The 25,486-nt window shown below is 40.9% G+C and overlaps 5 protein-coding genes across 6 annotated transcripts; 3 read left to right on the top strand and 2 right to left on the bottom strand.

The window, feature by feature from the left end:
* Window positions 1–91: 91 nt before the first annotated feature.
* Window positions 92–6,323, top strand: LOC129585804 (DNA-binding protein D-ETS-4-like). The gene is made up of 6 exons (XM_055478670.1): window positions 92–354; window positions 2,097–2,628; window positions 4,547–4,747; window positions 4,813–5,088; window positions 5,154–5,303; window positions 5,431–6,323. The coding sequence occupies exons 1-6, from the start codon at window positions 322–324 to the stop codon at window positions 5,613–5,615; spliced, it is 1,377 nt and encodes a 458-aa protein (XP_055334645.1). The 5' UTR covers window positions 92–321; the 3' UTR covers window positions 5,616–6,323.
* A 2,758-nt stretch (window positions 6,324–9,081) lies between these two features.
* LOC129585683 (60S ribosomal protein L24-like) lies at window positions 9,082–10,595 on the bottom strand. The gene is made up of 5 exons (XM_055478463.1): window positions 10,435–10,595; window positions 10,300–10,375; window positions 9,958–10,208; window positions 9,360–9,417; window positions 9,082–9,281 (listed from the first exon to the last, which is right to left on the bottom strand). The coding sequence occupies exons 1-5, from the start codon at window positions 10,437–10,439 to the stop codon at window positions 9,198–9,200; spliced, it is 474 nt and encodes a 157-aa protein (XP_055334438.1). The 5' UTR covers window positions 10,440–10,595; the 3' UTR covers window positions 9,082–9,197.
* Window positions 10,596–10,807: 212 nt separating this feature from the next.
* On the top strand, window positions 10,808–19,626 carry LOC129585680 (uncharacterized). Of its 2 annotated transcripts, XM_055478461.1 has the most exons (19): window positions 10,808–11,384; window positions 11,486–11,562; window positions 11,960–12,203; window positions 12,365–12,554; window positions 13,539–14,047; window positions 14,227–14,349; window positions 14,412–14,487; window positions 14,752–14,826; window positions 14,955–15,023; window positions 15,138–15,309; window positions 15,493–15,576; window positions 15,655–15,744; window positions 15,986–16,120; window positions 16,183–16,291; window positions 16,706–17,440; window positions 17,542–17,975; window positions 18,115–18,211; window positions 18,799–19,220; window positions 19,282–19,605. In XM_055478461.1, the coding sequence occupies exons 1-19, from the start codon at window positions 11,066–11,068 to the stop codon at window positions 19,516–19,518; spliced, it is 4,197 nt and encodes a 1,398-aa protein (XP_055334436.1). In that variant the 5' UTR covers window positions 10,808–11,065; the 3' UTR covers window positions 19,519–19,605. The 2 variants fall into 2 exon arrangements, with proteins under 2 accessions (XP_055334436.1, XP_055334435.1); XM_055478460.1 differs by lacking the exons at window positions 10,808–11,384; window positions 11,486–11,562; window positions 11,960–12,203; window positions 12,365–12,554 and adding exons at window positions 13,182–13,252; window positions 13,313–13,407 and having other exon boundaries at window positions 13,520–14,047; window positions 19,282–19,626.
* LOC129585682 (uncharacterized) lies at window positions 19,575–21,231 on the bottom strand. The gene is made up of 3 exons (XM_055478462.1): window positions 21,063–21,231; window positions 20,551–20,813; window positions 19,575–20,352 (listed from the first exon to the last, which is right to left on the bottom strand). Exons 2-3 carry the CDS (start codon window positions 20,765–20,767, stop codon window positions 19,844–19,846), a joined length of 726 nt encoding a protein of 241 aa, XP_055334437.1. The 5' UTR covers window positions 20,768–20,813; window positions 21,063–21,231; the 3' UTR covers window positions 19,575–19,843.
* A 664-nt stretch (window positions 21,232–21,895) lies between these two features.
* On the top strand, window positions 21,896–24,798 carry LOC129585825 (uncharacterized). Its single transcript, XM_055478707.1, has 4 exons — window positions 21,896–22,263; window positions 22,328–22,870; window positions 23,541–23,971; window positions 24,292–24,798. Exons 1-4 carry the CDS (start codon window positions 22,209–22,211, stop codon window positions 24,631–24,633), a joined length of 1,371 nt encoding a protein of 456 aa, XP_055334682.1. The 5' UTR covers window positions 21,896–22,208; the 3' UTR covers window positions 24,634–24,798.
* The last annotated feature ends 688 nt before the right edge of the window (window positions 24,799–25,486 follow it).

The raw sequence follows: 25,486 nt of genomic DNA, 5'->3' as shown, positions 1-25,486 counted from the left end.
TCCATCAGCCGGTAACGATTTCAACAAGCATTTCTGTAGGGAAACCCAGCTATAGGGCACGCGCGTCTACATATAATACTCGTGCCACACCAGCAAGAACATTCAGTATCGGAATAATCGACGTAACAAACAGAATTTGATTTTCTTCACGTTCCAATTCTTGAGGCGCTTTAACGCAGCTGGTTCTGCTAGCCTCCTAACTAACCGTACCGTACCGTGACCTTTGTACCTTTTCGCCTACAATTCGTCCCGAAAAACTTCTTACGAACCCGAGTTTCGACTTTCGTTATATGTCAATCGCATTAAATCAGGAAAAGGAAAATGATTACATATGGACAAGGTTTCGATGACGAGGTAAGAATTTAATCATGAAGATTCGCGGTCCTAGTACGTACATAATACATTGTGTTTTCTATAGATTTTTTGTAAACATTTGCGCTCGGGGTATTATTATATGTTCGTAATGCTGCAATGGCTCTGTCACAGCCTCTGTGTTATACTTTTATCATGTTTTTATTTTGAGATCGGTTACCGCATACGATGTAGCATTTTCTTTTGTTTGGAAAATATCTACCGGTGTTCATGATTCACTTTTTCTTGTTTAAAACTTTTTTTAGAAATATTCTGCGAATACCCAAAAAAGTCTGTCAGCTGATTATAGCATTCCCAGAGTTAACAAATAATTATTCTGCAGACGATCTTTTTAGTTCGTGACTCGATTTCACGGTGTATTTGCACATTACCAATCGATAAGTCGGCAAATGCATATAGGTATGGTCTGTTGCGCCTAACCAGAGAATAATGGCACATTGATCTGATTCTCCCGTAACCTTCAAATGGGCTGTAATAACTGCACACGGCCATATATGCTGGCCAAAGGTACAGAATAGATGGGTTTTTGTGGGGCTGTTTTCGGGATCAATAATCTCCGCTGTGTATGTGGAACCGAGCTCTGGCCAAAACTACAGCGAATTCGATCATGATCAATCGGTCATGTATATATTTAACATAATTAACAAGCAGCTGTTTTTCTTATTCAGTGTAAATTTAGCTTTTATTGTTAATATTTCTTTTCGAATACGACAGCCAAAATTAAGCTGCTCTGTTTTGAACTAAAGCTTATAAACACAAGTATATTTATTGAAAATATGATTGTGCTTCACTGCTTATAACCAGGCTGAACCTGTATACTGTAATTCAACAAAAATTTGGGTATATTTTGTTTAAATTCAAATACAAGTAAATGTAAAAGCAGTAATAACAGCATTGCTTGAATATATTTGAATAGCGTAACACTTTACGGATGATTAATGCTGGTAAAATTTTTTCGCAGTCATTTATGTAACAACTCTTTGGCTTGATGGTATACTGACATTGTCACATTAGTCACTACAGTACCGTGCCGTGACAATTAACAATCCTTTTAACAAGCTAACTTTCGTTCTTTAAACTTTGACCCTTACTTTTCATCAGTTAATATAGCACGCATAAAATAGTTGCTGATTGTGAGCTTGATTCAAGATTTTGTGTTTGAACAGGGCTACACGTATCTGGGCAGTTTGTAGTTTGTACTACGGTAGAAATATAGATATGTACCGTAGATCTGTTAACGATAGTCTGCAGGGACTTGAAATTATCATTATGCAGTAGTCTGAAATTATATGTGCGTTTGATAATGGAAGCGTAACACTACGTCAAATATAAAATAAAATGGTTTTGTTAGAGAACATGTTTTGTACTCTCACAAATTCTGCAATTATGCTTTGAAAATTTTGCTACGCATGCGCATTACTGCGTTACGATCATGCATCTTTTGAAAAGTTACGCGCGATATTTAATTGTTAATGTTATAGTGACATCGATGTTTATCGCATCGTGTGTTTACATAAATTTCGTAAACACGCTTTGTTTCATTTTTTTGCTGGTTACAAGTCGTTATGACACATCTAAACACAACAGCTCATCGACGAAAAAAATTCGGTATGTCTTAAATAGTGCGCCACTGCTGGCATTTAATGTTGGCCTACATAGTTACCGTCTATGAAATTATTCGATAATGTCAACAGATGTTTAACTGCAGTTCTGGTACATTATAGCGCGCGCAAATCGTCCCGACTGGTGTCTTCAGCGGATGCGAGTTTGCACAGCAGCCATCACCGCCGACATTCAACGGGAATTACGACTACGGTCACGTCTTCGTTAATTCCGCGTCCAACTGTTACGACGACTTCGACGCTGGACTGTTGGATGACGGTCAGGTGCCGTTCTGCGGTGGCTATCAGCAGCAACGCGTAAACCATTTGGGATACAATCAGCAGCAGCGCAACGTCTACGATTCCCAGAATTTCGACTACATTTCCATTAAACCCGAACCGAAGACCTTGCTCGAATGCTTGAACGCCAATACCGGCTCCGTGTCGTGCAGCACCAATTCAGTGCCGCGTCGTAGCACCGCTGCGCCCGTCTACACCATGCCGCAACAACCAGCGCATCCAGTGCCACAGGAAACCCAACAGGATATGGGCTTTTCACTGGCACGGGACAAGATCGAGCAAGTACAGCAACTGGCCATCCGTCAGGCTATTGCCGATATGCAGAGCGCCTGCAAAATTCTGCAGATCCCGGCAGGTAATACTAATTGGAAATTTTCTCTAAATTGTACAGGTGTAATGCAAACTGCTGAATGATATGTAATATGTTTTCATAATTATCCTCGCATACATAATAATCAATTGTTCGTTTCGACACTATACTATGGAGATTCACTTTAAATTAAAATAATATAATGTAATTTGTTTCATCCACATTGTTTATACAAGCCGATACAGTACGCGATGATAGGTTGGAAGAGCGAACTGAAATGATTTAGATAGCAAACCATTACGTCTTATTAGCAAAAAAACTGAATATTGTAGTAACATTTTCGAATCAATGGAGTTCACTCCTCTTCTTAAAGGCTGCCGTACTTGTACGGACTGGCGAAATAACAATCATAATATGCAATATGATGATCATGGTCTTCGTCATGGTACACCTTCATTTATTTTGCCGGCTTGCTGGTTTACAATTAGTTCTTCATCTGGTACCCTACGTATGCGATGATGTTACCTGGAAATGCGTGACATGGCCTTTCGGCACACTTGTAAACTCTAGCATAGAGGCACTGAATCGTGTCGCGCGATCAGCTCTTTTACCTTCTTCGTCTTTTAAGCTCCTTTTAGAGGTTTTCGGCTAGTGTAGTTATGCTGATCGTTTCTGATCGTTCAGGCTGAAAACTGCTGGGTCAACATTTGCGCAGTCGATCACAATCCCACATCGTAGCAGCCATAGACATTTAAATACTTGACCATACCTTTTGAGCTGCTGACTGTACAAATTGTGACGTAAATTGAACCAGTAATAAATAGATCGGCGCATACGACATCTATGCAGAATTATGTACCGATATATTCTGATGAACTAAATCTCTATAGCTGCTTTTGAACAGTGTCTCAATTTTTTTAACGAACTCAAACCATGCCTAAATATGCCGGTTAGCCGAGGTTACTCATTTCTATGCAGAACAGGGCGACTAAGTGACCCCCGATTAAAGGCAGTTTTAGAATTCTAAGAAAATCGTCTTTTCCAGTATCCTGTCTCATTAAGTCTTTCTTGCCTTCCTCTACATTTTCGCCAATGTAAAGGTCAAGAACCAGGATGAACAATCATTACGCTGAACGCTCTATTCTTTTCAGTCATTCTGCATCGTATCGCACTCTAAACTATTCATCATGGACTTTTAATTTTGACAATTCAGATTCGAAAACTAGTGCAAAGCATATGCTTATAATGCTAAAACTGAAATTACTTGGAGAAATACTATATAGTTAATCACGTACACTGCTCTTAACCTAGTTTATTTGTGAAGTACTGTGACTGAACAAATAGCTATGTTCTGCGAATTATTTCTAAAGGGCTCTTACTTGTTAGTCAGTATGCCTGGAGGAAAATTTACCGGTGGTGTAACAAACACCAACTGTTATTAAAAATACCCAATGCATTCCCCGAAAATCAGCATTTTTATCAGCATAATACATACTCCGTAATCACAGAAATGTTCTCTGCACAAATGGTGGCAGAATGTGAGTCAGCATAACCGGTTTAAAAAACGTCCGCTGCCAAAACAGCGACTAGTACGGCTATAATTTTACAAATTCACCGTAGTGCCGTAGAATATTGCCGCGGCAGTATATTGTTCATCGAGCCAGCTTACAATAGTTCACCTTTCCATACAACAATTATTCTCCGTCAATAATAAATCCGAAAGCCAAAGTAATGTTCATAATTTCAAGGCTATCGTTATTTTCCATTAAGTACTTATTTGCTCTATCAGTATTACGTATTTCTACGGTTAGCTGCTCAAAGGTCACCGTTAAAATTTGAAAAGTTGGCGATAAGATACGCTCTTTTGCATATTAAATTCTATAATTATTCGCTCTGAAACACGCAAGCAGACGTTCTTGTGGTGTTGATAAAATGTATTAACGAGTGCTTTATTTATGTGCAGAGCCATTCTTTTGGACAAAAGAACAAACACGAGCGTGGTTAATCTGGACTTGCCAGCATTACAATCTGTCCCACTGCATTGATTTGCGCCAATTCGACTTCGACGGTTTCCATCTCGTCATGCTGCAGGAATCCGACTTCAAAAGACTAGCTCCGGTCTGCGGAGAATTCCTGTGGTCGATTCTCGATATTTGGCGCACCGGTAGGCATAAAACGGTTAATTACAACGCGTTTGGCGCTTACTAACCAATACTGGGTACTTTTTAGCTGCCGGTGGCAACAGTATCAAGACGGAAACCGACATCGGTGGCTACGGCTGCCAACCGCAACGCGGACAGCCGATGTCGGCTTCTCCAGTGGATTACACAAATAACGCAGTCAGTATTGATCAGTACAGTACTTATGGATGTGTCACAAGCTTCGACGGACCCTACTCCAACTGCACTATGACCTCTGCCATGTCCATCTCGGCCGGGAGTCCAGGATCATGCGGCGAATCTTGTGGGAATGACAGCGGCTTCGAAAATGAAACCATCAGTGAAGGTACGCAGATATCAGATGGCACAATCAGTAAACAGATATTCCATGCTTTACTATTCGCCCTACAGATGATCGAAGCAGCATGGACGGCGATATGGATCACAACATGGACAGCACTTCGGGTGGCTCGCACACACATTTGTGGCAGTTTTTGAAAGAATTGTTGGGAAAACCCCATATTTACTCATCGGCAATTCGCTGGGTTGACCGTTCGAAAGGTAAGGTCACCAACTAATAGCACAAATCTTTGCCTTATCAGCCCATGCATATCCCATTGCTGTACATCAGAATTAGTTAGCACAGGTAAAATTTTAAGTACGATCCTGACTTTTTTCACTTTTACAGGCATCTTCAAAATTGAAGATTCGGTTCGAGTGGCCCGTTGTTGGGGCAAACGCAAGAATCGCCCGGCAATGAACTACGACAAACTGAGCCGGTCTATTCGCCAGTACTACAAGAAAGGCATCATGAAGAAGACCGAGCGCTCCCAACGGCTGGTGTACCAGTTCTGCCCAGCGTATGCCCACTGAGAAACTGCAATCATCACCGGAAATGCGTCAGCATATTATGTGTGTGTGTGTCTTCAGCCCGTAGTATATATATCGCCGATCACATCGCTTGCGTCCACTACACCTCATCATCCACATCAAATAGCCGCCCACAAGTATTTTTCCGTCCATTTTCCTCGTTTCTCGTGCCGTGCAATTTATTTTGGACGGTTTGGTGCAGTTGGTGTTTGGAGGTAATATGGAGAGGGCTCTCGTGAACAGTGCTGGGAACTTATTAAGGGAAGCAACCCGTTCGTAGAATTCAGGCTGGTCCTGAGCAAAGTTCACAACGGGGTTGTATATCGCCTTATAATTAACCACACATACACTGAGAGCATCCTTCGATCCGACATCTGCTGCATTTTTTACACCGCCGACTTGGCAGATGAATGTCTGCTGATTACTTGGTATAGGCAAAATTTGCCCGTATTTTTTTGGTGCTACTTTTTCGGTTGGGTACTCAAGAGGCTGTTTGGTATTTTTGGAGTGTTTCACTTTTAAATTGATTGTAGTTCAATATTGTATTTTACTCTCTCTAGCCTTTTTTTTCCGTTTATCAAAGACATTTGGTAAATGTAAAGTATGTTCTGTGAACATACCTGTTTTGTCTCTTTGCGTGTGTTGCCTGTGCTCCGCCAGTTTTAATCATGCATTGTACACTTCGTCATATCTAAAAAACTTACGAAATAACGTGTTAATTCCGCTGTCGTATTTACTTAGGAAGATGCCATCACACAGAATCGTTTGGCTCTTCCTGTGCATTCGGAGTGATAACACGAAAAGTAGTAGCTTACGAAAAACAGACAGTCATAAACTTGATCATATATGAATGATTCTCAGCAATGATACGCGGTAAACTGCGGCACTCTTGGCCTCAGTTTATTTAATTTTAACTTTCCGAATTTGATTTTTAATGCAGATCACATACCGTCGTAATATCAAATGCAGTTGCGATATTGTGTGTATATAATAAGTGTACGAGTATCATACAGAAAAAACCAGATAGGTAAATATTTGCCGGTCTGTTTCCAACAGGTAAAATACCTGGCAGTAATAAAGGCTCTATTCAGCTCCACATCCATATAAAATCGTTATAGGCGATATTTAAAAATTGACGGTATTCGTCATCGATGCCCCATCGATCCTCATCGTGTAGGTCACCTTCCCAGCATCTAACCTGTTTGTCTGATTGGTATGCTCACGTGAATGGGTGATTAAAAGAACATATAACGCTAAACCAGGCCAGCTGAGTGCTTGATTCAATAAAAGCCCGTTTCATGTGTTAATCACAACGTTACCAAGGCTTATTACGGAGAAAACGCAATTTATCAAAACGCTGATGGGGTTCGAAGGCATGAAATCAAGTCTGCCGTGCATTGCCATTTTACATGCCTGCAGCTGGTGCACTGCAAAGGTCAGCGGTACTCTTAAAAATGCGCACAGGAAATCAACTATTTATTACTAGCTAAAACGTGCGTATGCGATGTACGGTACTTACATCAAAATTAACAGCTCTTCGATGCTGAATGCCGATTTGCAATATTAATGTCCGTACTATTTATACTACATTAGTGCGTGCGAAACACATTTATTTTCGAAGCTCCAAATTCCAAAAAAGCAACTGCAATGCACCGCTGTATTTCTTAACTAGTAGTGTTTCCATAAACCACAATAAGTAGCGGGAATAACTTGCACTTCATTTGTCATTTACAAGTGATCTTTATTGGTCAAATCGAACACAAGGCGCAAGATATCGGAACATAATAAAGTAATAAAGAAAAGAGTTGTAACAGGTAAATCTCATTCAATTTATCCGCTTCACCCACGGTCCCGAGTACAGATGTCGCATTCCCTCTTTGGATTTCCAGCGACAATCGTTGTCGCTGAAATTCGTGAGAGCGAGACTCTCCAGTATGTTGCTGCAGTCTCTTGTTAGTATTTTACAAGTTAGTATTTTTTTTCCAAGTTATATTAAGTTATATTATTTAAGTTATATTATTAAGTTACAAGTTATATTATTTTACAAGTTATATTTACAAGTTAGTATAAATGGCAGCTCACATACGAGTAGCCGCATAGAAACATCGATAGACGATAGCATAGCTATATTTTAATTAGACTTAAACTACCTCGTATTAATTTATCTTCACTGCCAGTACAAATGCACCACTACTTCGGCAAGTTCCGAAAAGTCTGAAATCTACTCGTATGGCTAAATTTTCTCAAATTTCCTGTTTCTACAGTTTTGTGACATGTAATAAGAAGATGGCTCTTAACTGTCTGTTTATTTCTTCTCGATCGAATTTTTCTATAATCCGAAACTTACATCTGCCTTTTCATCAACTCGTGTCATTGTACGCTTTTGATGTTTACTAGAAAAGTACAGTATTTCTAATCTATGTAGGAGCGAAGAATACGGTACTACTGCACTCGTACCGGCACTCGTACCGGTTCAAGCCTAATACCAAGCATAAATGCAATTGAAAAATAAAAAAAACAATTTTGCGAGCAGCTTGATATTCGATAAATAAATAATTTTCTAATATTATCAGACTCACGCGTATTTAAAATCCTAGCCTCATAAGCAGTTTTTTATTAAATTTCTCAAGCTGCTGGACGATTTCCCGCTTTCCGTTTTATTTTATCTGTAACTGCTCATTAGTCATTAGTCATTTCGTCATCTGTAATTACGTTTGTCGCTTTTCTAATTCTCTGTGACCATAAGAGAAACAGAAGTATGAATAATTAGAAATTTATTATGCCTATTTCGCGTTGTTTCAACAATTTCTCAACTTTTATAAATCAATCCAAGACTGAAAGGATTAAAAAGCGTTCTAAAGAAAGAGCAGCATGTCTCTGAACCCAGGAAAAATTAAATTTTCAGTATTTTTGTTGTGTTCTGTTCCCGACTGCTACGATAACGAATTATTAACATCGGAGAAAATGCAATTTCCACGAGCAGTCTTTCCACAACAGCAGGCCCTTTCCTGTTTATTACACCGAAAGGTAAGTTTTTATTCTCTTGATTTTTATTTTTTATGGGAACTCCATATTCCAGTGACGTGCTTCTTCCTTAATTACACCTAAGTACCAGCACTTGCAATTCTGCAGTGTCCCGGCTCATTCTTCCGGTCGGCAAAGGTGATTAAAAATCGAGCACCTGATCAAGATTTCCTGGAACAAGTACGTGCACAGCGCAGCCAAGAATTGTATCACAGGAAGTGAAAATGCAAAATCAGTATTGATTTGTCATTCCCCACAAATACTCTGCAGCGACAAATCCCAAAGAGACCTACAAACCCTTCGAAACAGCCTTAATATGCTGATTTGACTGATTTCCTGACGTCAAAAGGTGTACCGTGAAATATCACGAGCAGTAATTGGCAGCGCTGTTGTGGTCGCAAGTGCAGAAAATACCGATATAATACGGCTAATCATGTCCGAAAGCTTTTTAATAATGCAAGGCTTTAATAATCAGACTCCCACTGAACCGATAGAATTGCAAAAAGGACCTCGTCACATAGCCGCGTACGGATATTCTAGAGTAACCAATGAAGGAAAGATTTATCGTTTTCCTCCAACTCGTTGCGGTGCAGTTTTCACAGCTTTAGCGGGCTTGGCAGTCTTCTTCTGCTGTTCCTTCAGTACCTACAGCCCCAACAAAATAACTCACCGTAAGGAAACTGTATGAACAGAGTACATGCTTCAAACAGAGAAATTCCTTACCGCGCTCTGTTGGACCTTCTTGGCAGTTTTCTTTGCTCTCAACTTATCCTTTGCGGCTCTAAAATCAAATATTATCAGCACAAGTGTTAATTAAACGCAAAAATTGCGGATCAGCAGGCTACGTAATAGCAAAAACGCACCGTTCAGTGCGCGTAAGCGCTGCAGTATCTCATCTAAACTGCTTGTATTTTAACTTTTAAGATTTATGTGAAACCAGAGAAGTTTTCTGAAGCCAAACCTAACTCCATAACAGCATAAAGTTCATACAAAGATACATAACCGAATTTCGATACTAATCAGCGACTGTGTCAAAAATTAAAGAGGGGCTTCAGCATTTTCGATATAACAAGATCTACCGTAAAATTCAAGAACTTTGTTCCTTTAACACTAAAATAGTAAAACTACGAAATATTTAACAATTTAAATTCACCGTATTTGGCTAAGATTTTAAAACAGAAGGCAGAAAACTGGAAATGTTTTTGCGCGTAAATTATTACACATACAATCTTTAAAATCGTTTCGTCATTATTTTTTATAACGTCTTTTGACTTAATCGTGGACGCAGCCGGTGGAAATATCCACAATTACAATTACTTACTTAATTGCCTCATCTCGCTGAGCTTTACGGACTTCTGGTTTCTGATTTCTCTTTGCCGTAATTTCGGTTAAGCTGGCACCGGCAATGGCACGCTGCACTTTCACCTGTCGTCGGACGCGCTTTTTGGCTACTTCTTCCTGCTGTCCTTTCTTATACTTGCGACGATATAAAACTGTCCATCGGATCTCACGAGGATTTCGATGGAGGGTTAGGAAAGCGCGCTCGGTCTTCGAGCTCAGAAAGTTCAAAAGCTGTCAAGATAACGTGCACATTAACACCATACAAGAACATTTACAAGCAAAGCGCCAGTCAGCTGTCACATCATCCTAGAACGATGCGCACCTTCCCATCAGTCCGGACAGTCCTTTTACCACGACCCGGATGGATCTTGTATCCACTGAAGTTGCACAATTCGGTTCTACAACAATAACCGTGTCACAACGCGACCGATGGAAACCAACTTCAACTTCACCATACTTCATTTTAGGAGGCTCCCAATCCCGCGAACCTAATTAATGCAACTATTTAGAGTAAAACGATGATCCAACCAAACGATAATGCGAAGTTCTCCACAAGGTTCTTCGTCTGCACTCTACACTCTACAGCCGTCGACAAGCTGATCATCAATGTCAACAAGTACGTACTTATTCAGCGCAATGAAATTCAGTAAAAACATGCGGGGAACGGAAGGGTAATCTGCACTGTAACGCTATCCAGTTTGTCAAGCTATAGGTACAGAAAGCTTTCACCACAACCAGATTTAATTTTTCAGAGCCGGTGTACGTTTTTCACATGCAACCTTGGTATATTTACATTTTACCGTAAAATCGCCGGTAGAAAACATTGTGCCTTCCATCACTCCGGAAGTTATTAGAGTACAGTAGATTTTTAACGCGAACTGCGAAGTTGCGATAATCTGAAACAAGTTTTTATTCTCGATTTCCTACTGATACTAACTTTATATTGGTGCGGGTGAAATCAGCATTAGGTGTGCGCATGTGCCTTTTTTGAAAAATTGGAAAGGAAGGTCTTGGGAAAAGGCAAAAAGCATAGTTTTTTTCTAGCAGTCTAGAAGCCCCGATTTGTGCTGACATTTTAGCGTTTTGCAATGGGTTCTCATGATATTGTTGGATCTGCTCGTGAGCCTTTCAAAGGTGATTTCAAAGGATTGTGCCACAGAATAGGCGACATCCTGGTCGACGAGAACCAACCGATGAAGGCACGGTTTCGTGCATTATTTACCTTGCGCAATCTCGGCGGCGAAGAGGCGATTGAGGCGATTTCCAGAGGATTCAAAGATTCTTCCGCCTTATTGAAACACGAATGTGCTTATTGTCTCGGACAGATGGTTGATAACCGTGCTGTTGATATTTTGATAACTGTGCTCAGTGACCAAGACCAGGAACCCATGGTTCGCCATGAAGCAGGTACGACTCTTTCGTCCAGTTCTGCTGACTTCTTTATCATCGAACTTTGTGCATTTATACATTTGTGCATTAATTTCATACATTTTTGAAACTTTCGACAGGGGAAGCTCTGGGTGCAATCGCGGATGATAGAGGAATTCCAGTTTTAGAAAAGTACGCGAACGATCCTGTTGTCGAGGTATGCCGTTTTGATGTATTCGTACACAATAAACTAGTATGAAAAGGATATTTTAAATAATAATAATATCGTAAAAAAATGGCGTAATATGAATGCATAAAATTTAATATTGCCGACAATGCCAACTGCTGTTCTGCGTTTGCCATTTTCTGCCGAAAGTTTTTTATTGAGCCGTAGAGATTTCAGTTCTTGCGAACCCTGTAAATGATTGCGCGTTGAGATTTCGGTTTGCTTGCAAACAAAATCGCGCGTTAGCGGTTAGCGCAATGTTTCGAACTGTGAGTTTTTACTTAACCAAATTTTAAAGATACGACAGTCTGAATTAAATACTTATTGTATAGCCAGTAGAAAGTGTTGTTACCAGTGAAAGACTCCAGCTGCATTTGAAATTGTTCAGGTTGCCGAAACTTGTCAGCTGGCGCTGGAGAGGTTAAAATGGATGAAGAATAATCCAGGGAAGTTGGACATGTTGACCAGCCAGTATTTGTCCGTTGATCCCACACCGTGCAGTTCCGTGCATGATGTTACTGCCCTGGAGAAGCAGCTATTGGATGAAAAGGAAACTTTATTTAATCGATATTGCGCCATGTTTGCCCTGCGGAACATAGGGACCAATGATGCTGTCAAGGCCTTGGCAAAAGGTTTGTGCATTTATAGTATATGTGTTGCGTGCGTGTGTAATTACAGAATGATGTACTTTATTAAATTAATGCTATTCGAGGAAATTGGATCTGTTATTGTTTAGAGGGCACTGCATTGCTGGATGCATATTGCAGATGTGATGAGCATCTTGTGTTTGTAGGTCTTCGTGCCGGTGGTGCCCTATTCCGGCATGAGATTGCCTATGTTTTGGGTCAGATCCAGAGCAATGTTTGCGTGAAAGAGTTAGCTGATGGCCTGGCTGATCCAGAGCAAAATCCCATGGTACGGCACGAATGTGCAGACGCACTGGGATCTTTGGCGGATGATTACGGCACGACTATGCTTAGGAAATACCTTAGTGATCCCGAAAGAGTTGTGCGAGAAAGTTGTGAAATCGGGTTGGATATTACGGACTACGAAAAGAGTGGTGATTTCCAGTATGCTAATGCAGTTGATGTTGTTGCAGAGAGCTGAGCTTTCGCGTTAAGCTGATATTTTTGGTTGTTTCTGATTCCATAAAGTTTTATACGCATTCAAGTTTGCGACTCTACGGAGAGAATTGAATCTGATTAAAAGATTGCTGCTATGGCTCCCTTGCTCCCTGTCTTTAATGCATAAGAAGTATTTAATGCATAAGAAGCATACTTCTTATTGCACACCCGTAGAGTACTACTGGTGAAGTGAGCCTGCTTCTCTTCCGGTTTAACCAGTATTAAAGAGGAAAACGACGTATCGATACGTACTGCTCATATTGTAGTAGTTCTTTGTCACAATTTATACTTAACATTCGTATTAGCAGTGCGCTTGTTAGGTCACTTTTTGTCTCTTATCCTACATTTGTTATGAGCGGCCCCTGTAATTTCGACATGCAGAGTACTGTATTATAAAGACCTGATACTATATTTAACTTTTGGGTACTTTCTACGTATGCCATAGCAACCTGTTAATGCTTGAATGGTATGCGTTTTGAATGATTCCCACACTATGCAAACATTTTGTTCCGGTAATTGCTTATAGCCGGCATTTCTTGGGCAATGGCTGATAAACGGTAACATACTTCTCGATAAATTATCTGGATAATTCTGACAACACTATGCGATTGTTCCAGGGGTGCCTCTCGCGCTCCGCGGAAAGGGCAAAAAGACAATGATGAAAAGCGTACAGTGGATTCGATAGCAACTCGCAAGACCCTACCTATTGAGTGTAAGTGTGCATGACCGTACGTGTAAGGCTAACAATTTACAAAAAGCAGGAAGACATTATGGAAAAGGTATTATTGATTGAAAGGTGATAAAATATAAATACACCATTTCAGCTCAAGAATACCAGTGTACTGGAGATTTTGTGGATGACTTCCGGCAGACAACCCATGCTGCCGGCATCCCTGTGGAAGAGTTGCCACATCTTATTCACAAACCGTACTACTCATTATGGCGCAATATCGAACTACCGGCACCGGCAGCTCCAGTGTTGAATACTGCCCGGATGTCCACTTCACCTAGTCCGGAAGTGATGAAAGTCGGCAAAGGCGGTGCATCCAGCAAGGGCGAGCCAGGATCGAAGTCGTCCTTGCTCGATTCGGCCAACGCAAAAGGTCGAGACAAAGAGAAACTGGGGAAAGAAGCAGCCAACAAGACCGATAAGGATAAAGTGAAGAAAAAGGTCAGTAAAATTACCACTGGACCGCTGAAATCCGACGCTGTGACCCCGAAGATTGATCAGAGATCGACGGTTAGTACCGAGAATATGACGGGGCGAGGTGGACTGGACCCGAAGAAACCGGCCGATAGACTACTAACTTCGAAAGGACGGGACAAGGACAAGAATATGGCTAAAGAGAAAGGTGCCGCTCGATAATTCTGTAAACGCACTACAGTACTTTATCCATATGCTGAAACAGATTTTTATTTTTGAACTCCTTATTATTCAATTTTATAGCAATCTTTATGCAAGCCGAGTTATGGCAGCTGCTTTCTGCGAGGTATTAATATTGTACTGTATTTTATATACTGCTGTTTTTAGCGGATGAACTGCCGTTACAACAACTGCCAGTGTGGCCGGCACTGGAAGGCAACGATCAGAAGCCGCTATATGTAGTTTACGATGCGTTTCTTCTAAATCGGATAAAAGAAATCTGCATTCGAGGTAAGGATCGAACGTTTTTTGGTGATGTTCTGCGGAATTGTTGACGAACGTTTGATCATGAGGCTGGAGTATTGATCGCGTCATGGTGGATGTCCTTTGTAGATGCTGGACAGTGTCGGATCGTCTGTTAACCATAATGTGAGATCGTTAAACTATTTCGTAATGACATTGTGTGATTTTTAAAATGAGTGTTTTGTATGCGCACGCAAAGGGTGGTAATGACAGAGCAAACTGTATATTTATGGATGCGAACAGTCTGCAGCTGCCTTTGTACTGTAGTATGTTTGTGTCAACGCTTACAGACGTAAACAAAAGGCCAAAGGGACTAGATCTGTGCATGCTTTGATAATACGAGTTTTAGAATATACCCGATACTAGAATTATTTCCTTTTTGTATTTTAGACTGGTGGATTGCGGTCTCAAAAGCAGCGATATTGCTCGCCTCGCGGATGCGGTGCCGAAAATCCTCAATTTAGAGTAATATATGTTGACCATTTTAAAAGAGCCAACGTTCATGATAGTTGACAAGCGAATTTGCTATCGAAATGGCTAGAAAGTAAAAACTACAATGATAACAACACAACACACACATGTGTTTTTGACAGATTTCTTGCATTGGATGGGAATCTTATTTCGGAGCAGAATCATGGTTTGGTTTTGTCTAAACCAAGTTCGTAAGTGTATAAATAAGCACACTGCGTAAATATAACACACTGTATAAATAAGCACACAGTATAAATAAGACTGCGTTTTGGGAGGATACACCGTACATTACATCTGCTTTCCAGGATCCGGCATCTCTCTGTGCGATACGCCAATCTGACCGATGCGGCTCTGAAATTCCTGGCTGCTTCCTGGTTGCTTCCGGCGCGGGAGTGGTCTTCCGATCGGCCAGGATTAGAATTCTTGGACTTGTCTCAGAATCGGATAAGCGACCTTGGGCTGCAATATTTAGTGCAAGTATACAATAGCCGATATCTTGATGTATATAGCACGAGCATACAAATTAAAAAAGCGGTAGTTAGATGTTAGATGGTAGACAACGGTAATTTAGATGATATTTCGCCATTTGGACTGATTCTTTCCTGGATATTTGTCGTGTATAGTACGCACCGCAGGCTAATACATACCTTTCTGTTCCAGGCACTGAGGTTTAATCGCTCACTGGTTACTCTTGTTCTAACCGGGAATTTGATAACAGATTTGGGAATATCTATATTTTGTAAAGTGAGTACCTTTACTGAATTCTAAATAACTATAAAAAACTTTTGAAGTGGTTTTTAAACTTAATTATGCGCTTTCCAGGACCTTCTGACGCGTTTCGCATTGACTCAGGAAGAGGCACTTGACCGACGACAAAGTTTTCTTAAATACGCTCCGCCTGTTGTAAATCCGGCAAGTTTGTTCTTGTTGCCGTGGACGTTTGCAATGGCTCTGAATATAATTTTACTGTACTACAGAATTGCGTTGCGCAGTTGATTATTTATAAAGCCATTATTTTAAGTTAAGCGATGTGATTACAACCGTGTAACTATACTACAGCATATCGTAGAACGTCTCTTCCAGGTCGGTGAAGTCAATATCTATGAATATATCTGGTAAATACCCACTGATCAATATTTTTAATGTGTCATAGGTTTTTTATACGCTTCAAAGAAAGTACCGGTTCCCACAGGAAGCCAATCGAGACAAGAGCCGGACAGAAAAAGATGCAGCCAATATCGATTCACGTAAAAAAGATAAAGAAGATAATAAGAAAGCCAGCTCACGGGTATTGATTATTCGGAATAACTCTCACTAAATTCGGCAGTTAAAAATTGAATTGCCATGCAGATGAGCGGTACGCGCATAAGTGCCGGAAATGCTGTCAAAACATCACCGGCGCCTTCTGGGAGAGTTGCCGGTTCTGCTCATCCTGAGAGAACCAAAACAGCAGCTAAAGGTAAAGGTCATTCCTGAAATGAGCTCAACTGCTCAAGTATTACAATGCATATGGACGCATTAAGCAGATTTCAGATTATACTTTAATGCGATACTGTGTAACTTTTACTGGCGTTCAAAACCAATCTGGAGCCTTGAGTTCGCTGATTTGATCCAGTGTGTCAGTGACCATTTTCAGGTTTAGTTAGGTATAATTTGAATGGCTTTTTCGTAATGCTACTGGATTAAGGGAACATTTAAGTATACATAACAACCCAAGACTACGGGTATTTTGGGAATATTAAACTTTGGCCAGTGAGTTGCTTGCTTTCAAATACAAAACTTTTTTATGGGAATTTTACGTGCATCTCAGTTTTGGAGCATTAGCATTATGTAGTCATTGACTCATCCCTGTATACCTGAATGCTTTTTACAGGAGCCAGTGTAAAACAAGGCGCATCAGTGATAAAAAACCTGGCTAAGTTCACTCCAGCTATTTCCTCCCATTCTCAAGCTGACAAGGATCTTGGTGAACCCGGTCGAGCCGATGGGAATCCTCCAGATGACTTGACTTCACAACAACGCAGCGTAATTTCCACCGACATGAAGCTGACCCATTCAACGGTTCCCGTGAGAATGGTTGACCAGTCTGACCAAGATATCCACATTACACACAGTCCCAGCCACCAAGAGGCCCATGCTTCGAAGTCGTTCCTGGAAGCCGACGGATCGGAAGTGTTGTTCTCGCGCAGTGGCCTGCCCAATTCGGTGACATCGTTCATTCCCAACCTGGATGCTCTGCATAGTGGAGAATCAGCACCGGATCCCCGCGTGCTGGATCTGTTACTCGATTTGAGCCGAACGGATCACCATGGTGAGCTGGTACTGAGCGATCGCGATGTGTGGTTGGATCACTCGCCCATTGTCCTACCAGTATGGACTATGGACAACATCCATAATGACCAAACCGGCAACGGAGTCATCCAAGGCGAAGATATACGGTCACGTGCGGAAGCTTACCGGAAGTTCCTTTTTCGCATATGCTACCAATTATTCGACGGAAGCACGGATATACGCTCGCTTCCGGCTGAATTACTGCGTGACCTTGTGCGCTTAGCAGACGATCCCTTATTTCCTTACCCGAAAGGATCGAAAGATTCTATGGATAAAGGTACGATGCTTTTCGTGTTTTAAATACTATTCACAATTGTTATTAATTTCTAATGAGTGAAAGGGATGGTAAAAAAATTGCATAAATTTGTTCGATTGCAGATAAGGTGGAGCCTCCTGAAAATGATTTGTTGGTGGAAGCCGTCGACTATGTCGAGAAGTTATCTGGAACATTAGTCCCGAAATTTCATTTGCATGTTACATCGGCCAGTTTTACAGACACTGATGCAACTACCAAAGAAAATCAGGACCGAGTGACGCCTAGCGCCATAGATGTGGTCACTTTCGATCGAGAATCCAAATCTGAAAAACTTCCTGATGCCGACATAAAATCTTCCAACACGATTAGTGAAAAAAGTAACGAAAAGCCACTGGCGCCGCAACGACTTACAAAAACAGCTTCAGCACATCGTAAAATATCTCTAAAAAACAAGACCGTCAAAGCTAAAAAGGGTGATACTGCAACCCCGGAAATTGGCGCTGCGCCCGAGCAGTCACCGAAAGAATGTCCAGCATATAATATCGTATCCGTGGAGGTACAAAAGGGCAAACAGCAAGTTCATAATTATCTCAGTAACTGCCTTTGATATGTACTTTTGTAATTTATGATTATATAATTATATATGTTATAATGCTGCGGAAAATGATAGCTTCCTCAATATGCCGGTGTTCTAGGAACGATTCAACGCATTAATCGATGGCGTCATATTTGACTCTTCCGATGGGCTTATTAGCGATGGCAACCGAAGTCTGAAGGTTTTAAACCTTTCCGGTAAGTTCTAAATGGCTGCATTAAAAACTGAAAAGGGTGTAAACATCATACGTGAAAGGAAAGTTCAATCTGGAAGCTCAGCCTTGTTTAAAATTTGATTTTTGCTTGTGAACCCGTAAACTGCGTTTAGTGTTGAGAAGCTTCTTTATTTGAATTTAATTCTGAAGCAGCCAAGTCATACACCATTGATTGTATTGTATCCATTGTATGGGGATTTTTGCTGGCACACGTTGCTATTAAAATTACTCAAAAAATTGCTGAACGAATAAAACTGGTGAAAGTGCAGTAGTTTTAGAGTCAGAGCCTGTCTATCCATATTCTACTCGTATTTTTAAAATGAGTATTATATTACACTGACCATTATCGACATATCCCTATGAATGAATGCGAAATTTTACATTTCTGCACACGTGGTAACTTACAAACATGTATGAATAATCCATGATACACAGTTAACAACGGGAATGATTACTTAATACAAGTTGAAATGCAAAGTGAGACAATACTGGAGGTATACTTACGATACCTGCTATCAACCTGGGGTACCGCTTTTTTTGTTAAGTATTCTGTGTTCGATTTGGTTATAGAAAATAAAATAACTGTTTCGGGGCTGCATCGGCTCATGGAGGCGGTAGCTCGACAACGGAAGGAGCAAACAGAATCATTACTGTGGAAGCGACCACCGTCACCTGCTTTGCCAACTAATACTAGGCTGCCACCGGTGGATACCAACACACAACAAGAATCTCCGGAATCAGAGTCAACACTGGTCCGGAAGGAAGGTAATTCGTTGTCAGCGCGAGCAGACGAGAAAAGCCAGTCCGGGAAAAAGCAGGCCGGCAAGAAGGCTGCACAAGAGGGCGAAGCATCCTCCTCACCGCTAAATGCCGCGGAGCCGGAATATGGCCATGTCGACAATTGCGTACCTGTCGTAATTAGAAAGCGTATTGTCGAAGAGAAAGATGATCCCAATCGGAAAAATATTGGATTGCTTTATGTGGATATTCTTGTAAATCCCGACTAAAAATTGTACCGAATCTAGTTAAAATAACTTTTTTTTGCGTTTACAGGACAATCCGTCATTGCCTAAGGACAGTGTGGCAATGGTAGCATTCGACAGATTTATGGAGCATCAACGGGAGGCATACGGTATTGGTAGGAGTGGACAAGAATATGAAATAAAAGAAACAGACCGGAAGCATAACACAGACAAAGAAAAGGAGAACAGGAAGGGTTCGACTGTCGAGCGTCCATTAATGATGGGGGAATACATTTTAGAGCGTAAAAATGCTGGTCTATTTATTTAGCGACATGCGAGCATTTATTTTAAATTCTGCAACGATCGCATTAAATAAAAGTCGGCAAATACGGTACGCATCGACCATTGTGAGCTCTTGATATACCGATTTCTTTATACTGGATTTGATATTGCTCAGTTCTTTGCAGTGAGCTTACGTACTGAGCTAGAGCTTAAAAGTTACAATTAAGGTTAAATTACAATCATATCTGCAGTTTATACAGAATAATGTGCAGGAACTCACATGTCGAACATCTAGCAGTGCGATGGCTAGAATGACCATTATCACAGAACATCAATCAGAAAGGGCCATAGCGAAAGAACGTATTCGAATTTTACGCAAAGAGATTCATGAAACCTTTGGCACAAGTCCAAATCGGCAGGCGGTTTCCGGAGAAGTCACAGGCGCGAATAACTCCGAAAAGCCGGCTAATGAGCGAAGGGGATTGATGTTGATTTGAATTCGGGTTTTCAGGATTACTATATGTGTCACTGTCGCCCTCAGGCGAATTCCAGTGCGCAAAAGCTTTGACGACGTTTCGTATGATAAAGCGGACTAATTCGCTGTCCTTTTTCGTGTCCTGGTTCTTCCGGTTCGGTTCTTCTGATCGTTGATGTGAAAACGACTGCTGCTTAACTGTATCCATGATCATGTTAAAAATATCGGCAAACTGGAAATCCGATCCAAAAAAATCCGGTTCACCATCCGTATGTTCGTGTTTGGATGAGGACGTTTTTGGCTTATGTCGAGCAAAGATGTTGTCGAAATTGAACGTGGCCGACTGGAATTTAAGTTTTGCATCGTATTGCTGTCGCTTCTTTACGTTCCCCAAAACTTCGTACGCTAAAAACAAGTACATATTGACGATTCTTATGGTTAATCTACTGCTAAACCAGCGCTTAATTAAGTCATGAACGTTATTTAATTTTGTATATACATTTGGTTCATATTTAACATACCGTCATCATACCGAATCAATTCATCGACACAATTTGCTGTTCTAGTTTACAGCAGCAGTAAATGCATGACCTTATAACATACCTTTTCTTATCTGGATGAAAGTTTCGGCGTCCGTTGAATGCTTTCTTTTATCCGGATGATGTTGCAAAGCGAGATCTCTGAAAGCTCGTTTTATCTCCCCTGCTGAAGCAGTGGGCTTTACTCCAAGAATTTTGTAGTAATTCTGACATTGCACTCTCCCGTTAAGCACCGCATACAACGTTGCGATGATAAGTAATACGCCAAGTCGAAATTCCATTAGCACAGCTGATCCAAAAAAAATCCTTTCTTTTCAGCTTAGGTATCTATACGAGTGTTGATTATGACGCTTTGCTCGTTTTGGTAGCTTAATTGTTTATAGTTATTATGTTATATCCGAATTTTCAAGATATTCGTAAACATAACGAACTAATGACGTAGTAATGTTCCCTGCCTTAAATTAATTACAGATCTTAAGCTTTATAGTTCTGTGCGCAGATTCTACTCGCTAATACACATATAGGTACGATACTCGGCTTCCCTCGCTCAATATTGGAAAAACTGTCCAAACTCACCAATTACGCTTTCCACGGTAAGGCGCACTTTGTAGTTGTATCACACATTCTAAAAAACTATAATATGATGCACTGCAAGTGAACTGCGATTCCAGATTTTCGAGTTAAAAAAAGTGTTAACCGATCAAAATGGAAATTTCCAGTGTCGCCGGGTCTCTGTGAATTGATCCATCTGTCTGTCTATGCATTAGACTATGCGTAATGTACATGTGGTGAACACTTCGCAGAACTTGTTTTAAAAGCGTGGTGTGCGTTCTAAAAACAGCACAAGATCTTGCGTCTATTGCACATACTCTAATCTGTACGTTATTAATGGCATCCGTACGAACATGAATTCTTCGACATAACATACCGTGAAATCTCCACGACTGCATGGGTGTACAGTGTACTGTACTAGGATAGGAACTCTACTCGATTACTCGATTAGTATATCAATTTACCAAAATTTTGAGGTCATAAAAGTGTTACTGTTTTCTTTTTTTTTAAAGATACCGGCATAGAGTAGGCATGACTTAACGGGTACATAAAATTTAAGTTTGTCATTAAATTAGCTTACTAAAGCGCAATATCGCAAAACTACAAACAAACTTCTACAAACAGCAAAAACAAACACCGAAGAAACAGTTGCCGGTAATGCACTTAGCTTTTTAGTGCAGTCGGTGATACTTCAGTACTTGAACAGTTATAATTACAAAAATAATTACAACTACACTAACTACTAATACCGCAGTCGTTATTTTTTTACAGCAGATACTTACTGACAACGTAAGTACGATTACATAATTTTTATATAGATATAAATATAGATATATCGTATAATTAAACATTTACTACAAGTTTTTTTCATTGAATCACACGAGTGCACTCCCCACACCCGAGGGCTCGTCCCAGTAGATAGTGATTTCATAGTACACGCTGTACGTAATTTTTAAGTGGCACTATTTCTTTTTTTAGCGCTTAATCGTTTTAAATCATAATCATAATTCAGTGTTTCAAATGTTAAACGTACAATTTGCTTGGAATTGTTTCTGCACTCATTTAACAGTGGAGGAACGGAGCCGTTTTTGCGGATAAACAGTGCCAGGGCTTCAGATATGAACTGTGTGCGGAATGGACGGTTATGACAAAGAGGACCAGTGATGCAGAATGGTCTTGGGTGTTCGGTTCTCGGACATTGTTCCCTACACGAGTGTACATCTCGGTTAGTTGTCATTTTCTCCGACCATGACACACTGATTCCCGTTGATCATTTGAATACTTTATAGACTGCAGTTTTTCCGATATCGTATGTGGACTAGAAGAATGTTCGAAGACTACTGGCGAGCCAGAGAAACATCGCGCAGAGCTTCTGCAGAATCTCCACCACTTTTTCGTCACGGAAACCAATCCATCTCCCGCACTGGTCTGCCTATCAGTGCGGACAGCCTTCGATTTGTACCTAAGAGTGGCCCGCTTTCCGCCCGATGCCGAGATAATTTTTTCGGCCATTAACATTCCGGATATGGCCTACATTGCGCGGCAACACGGCTTGAAGGTGGTCCCCTGCGATTTGGACCTGGCGACGCTGGGCCCGCAGATCCACTTACTGGAGAAGCTGATTACGTGCGAGACGGTGGCGATTGTTGTGGCGCACTTATTCGGTCGCTGGTGCGATGTCGAGCCCATCATACAGATTGCTGGCAGGCATAATTTACAAGTGATCGAAGACTGCGCTGAGGCTTTTTGTGGGTTGAGCAATCTCGGCCATCCCAAATCCGATTTAGTCCTCTTCAGCTTTGGGCCGATAAAATTTTATACTGCCTTCGGAGGTAAGGAGGGGATAATTGTGTATGTTATGTACACGATAGAAATATGGATAGATTTTCTTTGTTGGGTTATTGCAGCAAGGCTGCCAATAATTTGCTTGCCTCAGCTGCATTTTCTGGAAAAATTCGTATTTCGGAACTTTTTATTCCTTTTTTAGTGTGGTCATTAGGAAACTTACTGCTTGCAATTTTGAAGCGCAGCAATCCTCCGTGTTGTTATCAAAATGGTTTTTAAGAGTTTATCCCAGCTTCATCCAGTTTCAGTTACGAACGAGTTTTTCTGGACAAAATTAGGTTATTAACTAGTGTAATAGTGTTCTTCACAAGTTATGACTTGTTAGTACATGTAGACACTTTGTGGTGGTAAGCGGTTATTGTGGATTGGATTGCTTTTGTTCCGCAAAAATGATTCCATGATAGGAATTAGGAATAAATTTTTAATGAAAATGTTGCTTACTGTAATCTGTAACAGACACCCACGCTTAACGAGAAATTTGTTTTCGGTACATGAGGTTGTGTTGTTTTTCTTCTTGCGACGGTCGCGACTGCTATGTTTATTCAGCAGTGTGAGTCGACTCATATTCCGTTTTCTTGTCCGTATATCCAGGATTATGAGGCAGCTTTAAGGCGTATATTTATGAGACATGACCTGACAGCTGGTGGCATTTTTTAGGTGCAGTTGCGAAAATACGGGATCGCGCCCTGTGGACTCGAATGTCCACCTTATATAGCACGTATCCTATTCAAGCCACGGAAATCTATTTCTGGAAGCTGGTGAAATGTGCCCTGGTGTTCCTACTGCTGGACGTTCCGTATTTTATCAAGCCCGGCATGTACATTACCGACCGCTTCGGTATTGATCACAAGAAACATGTTGTTAGTATGCTCCGTGGATTTCCTGAGAATTTATTGTTTCGACTGCGCCACCAACCCCCCACTGCGCTTTTGACGTTGCTGTTGAAGAGACTGGAGGATTTTACCGAGGGATGCTTTAAACAGAGTGCCGCCAACGGGCAGTATGTATGGGAGCGCCTTCCACCTGAAATATTAAAATTTGGGCAGAAGGTTTTGGCTAATAACTTCTGGCTGTTCCCGGTTCTTGTCGTAAGCTGATTTACGGTTTTAAGAAAATTTGTTGGTCAGTTAATTGAAGTGATGATTTCATGGTACCAGGAAAACTGCATTTCATGTTTTCATTCTGCGACTTTGTGATAATAATGACAAAAAATATAGTTGAAATTACGATGGGAAAACATTTTTTGCCTGTTTGTAGTTTGCACTGCTTTTGGTTAACTCAACCATTTACTGAAACTGCTACGACTTTGAATTTGTGAAAAAAGCGCAGCACAATATTATTTCTATATCCTTGAGAGCTTGTCTGCTCTACAGTAAACTAAACCAATTAACTTGTTGTTTTTACGCAGGACAACCCAAAGCGAGTGGCCCTGGAACTAAATAAAAAGGGTATCGATGCTTACGTGGGAGTGTCGCAGTTGAATGTGGTGCATCCAGAAACGGACAAGCTTTCCATGTCTTCCTTAGATAATGACCAAAGTCAATCCAGACGCGAAGTGTATTTATCTTCTGAACCAAAGGTAGCTAGATTTTTTATAAATCACGTTATGTATCTGCCTGTGAACAAGTCGGTGCCTAAAGAGTCACTGGAGAGGATATGCCAAGCGCTTGCGAAAGTAACACATAAGCGTTGCAAAGTACCGGTGCCTCCCCCTGATGGCTCGGATAACTTCTTCCTAGCTCGTTTGTGATAGAATGCTGCTGCTGTTGTTTTTGTTGTTATACAAGGAACATATCAAACGAAACCTTACTTGTTTCGATCCGGTGACCGGCGTTTTACAATGTTTACAATAGTATTATTAAAATTAGCTGTTGCTGCGTGTGGGAAACGTGGGCGGTGGGCCAAATTTGAACAATACTTCATTGCAACGATGCCACAAAAGTGCGCAACTATCGCAGTAGCCATGGAATTATGATAAGGCCGTGAAAATAATACGCCAGTTTCCAAGAATGACTGACAGTGACAGCTTCATCCATGACCGTATCCAGTTGGTACGAAAAAACTTCTAATTTCTTTATGTTTCGGAATACCTGCTCCCTTTCTCCAAAAGTCCGATAAAAGTCTCCTACTTTTTTTTGGCGCGTCGGCAGAGCTGATCACGAATGCCAGTAGCGTTTTCTTGATCCCAGCGAGAAATGAGTGGGCCGCACATAAGATGGAGCACACCCTTTTTTGTGTTTTGTCATGCACGTAGGCGAGATGATATAGCCAGTAATGCAGAATACAGTAATTGGTATAGTAACACCAATATGTTAAAACCGCATGCCTCATTGAAAGCAGTGCATTATTTAATACAACTTAAATCCCATACGAAGTACATACCTCTGCTCGAGTATTCGTACATTTTTTTATTATGTCTGGACCGTCGACGGTCCAAGCTTCCCTGCGTATGTAAATATCATAATGCCATTACCATTTTTTGCGTAATTTACTCGTACAAACCAGTCAACCGAATTTTCCCATTATCCATCTGGCCGGTATGCTTCAGTGTAAAAATGCTGCAGTTATGCGGAGTCCAGTTGACTTTAATACATTGGTACTTA

The sequence above is a fragment of the Paramacrobiotus metropolitanus genome, unplaced genomic scaffold, assembly GCF_019649055.1.
Source record: "Paramacrobiotus metropolitanus isolate TYO unplaced genomic scaffold, Prichtersi_v1.0 Parri_scaffold0000018, whole genome shotgun sequence".
NCBI classification, from domain to species: domain Eukaryota; kingdom Metazoa; phylum Tardigrada; class Eutardigrada; order Parachela; family Macrobiotidae; genus Paramacrobiotus; species Paramacrobiotus metropolitanus.
Note: the sequence above shows the minus strand (reverse complement) of the source record. Positions and strands in the feature narration are given on the sequence as shown.

What these genes read in the sequence shown, in the direction of transcription:
- LOC129585804 (XM_055478670.1), top strand. Translation starts at nt 322, where the DNA reads ATGATTACATATGGACAAGGTTTCGATGACGAG. An exon ending in TCTCGATATTTGGCGCACCG is followed by an intron (nt 4,748 to 4,812) that starts GTAGGCATAAAA and finishes GGTACTTTTTAG; the next exon opens with CTGCCGGTGGCAACAGTATC. An exon ending in AAATGAAACCATCAGTGAAG is followed by an intron (nt 5,089 to 5,153) that starts GTACGCAGATAT and finishes TTCGCCCTACAG; the next exon opens with ATGATCGAAGCAGCATGGAC.
- LOC129585683 (XM_055478463.1), bottom strand. An exon ending in CTGTCCGGACTGATGGGAAG is followed by an intron (nt 10,209 to 10,299) that starts GTGCGCATCGTT and finishes TTATCTTGACAG; the next exon opens with CTTTTGAACTTTCTGAGCTC. An exon ending in CAGCGAGATGAGGCAATTAA is followed by an intron (nt 9,418 to 9,957) that starts GTAAGTAATTGT and finishes ATTTGATTTTAG; the next exon opens with AGCCGCAAAGGATAAGTTGA.
- LOC129585680 (XM_055478461.1), top strand. Translation starts at nt 11,066, where the DNA reads ATGGGTTCTCATGATATTGTTGGATCTGCTCGTGAGCCTTTCAAAGGT. An exon ending in GTTTTGTCTAAACCAAGTTC is followed by an intron (nt 15,024 to 15,137) that starts GTAAGTGTATAA and finishes TCTGCTTTCCAG; the next exon opens with GATCCGGCATCTCTCTGTGC. An exon ending in GGCTGCAATATTTAGTGCAA is followed by an intron (nt 15,310 to 15,492) that starts GTATACAATAGC and finishes TTTCTGTTCCAG; the next exon opens with GCACTGAGGTTTAATCGCTC.
- LOC129585682 (XM_055478462.1), bottom strand. Translation starts at nt 20,767, where the DNA reads ATGGAATTTCGACTTGGCGTATTACTTATCATCGCAACGTTGTATGCG. An exon ending in TTTCATCCAGATAAGAAAAG is followed by an intron (nt 20,353 to 20,550) that starts GTATGTTATAAG and finishes ACTTGTTTTTAG; the next exon opens with CGTACGAAGTTTTGGGGAAC.
- LOC129585825 (XM_055478707.1), top strand. Translation starts at nt 22,209, where the DNA reads ATGGTCTTGGGTGTTCGGTTCTCGGACATTGTTCCCTACACGAGTGTA. An exon ending in ATTTTATACTGCCTTCGGAG is followed by an intron (nt 22,871 to 23,540) that starts GTAAGGAGGGGA and finishes GGCATTTTTTAG; the next exon opens with GTGCAGTTGCGAAAATACGG. An exon ending in GGCTGTTCCCGGTTCTTGTC is followed by an intron (nt 23,972 to 24,291) that starts GTAAGCTGATTT and finishes GTTTTTACGCAG; the next exon opens with GACAACCCAAAGCGAGTGGC.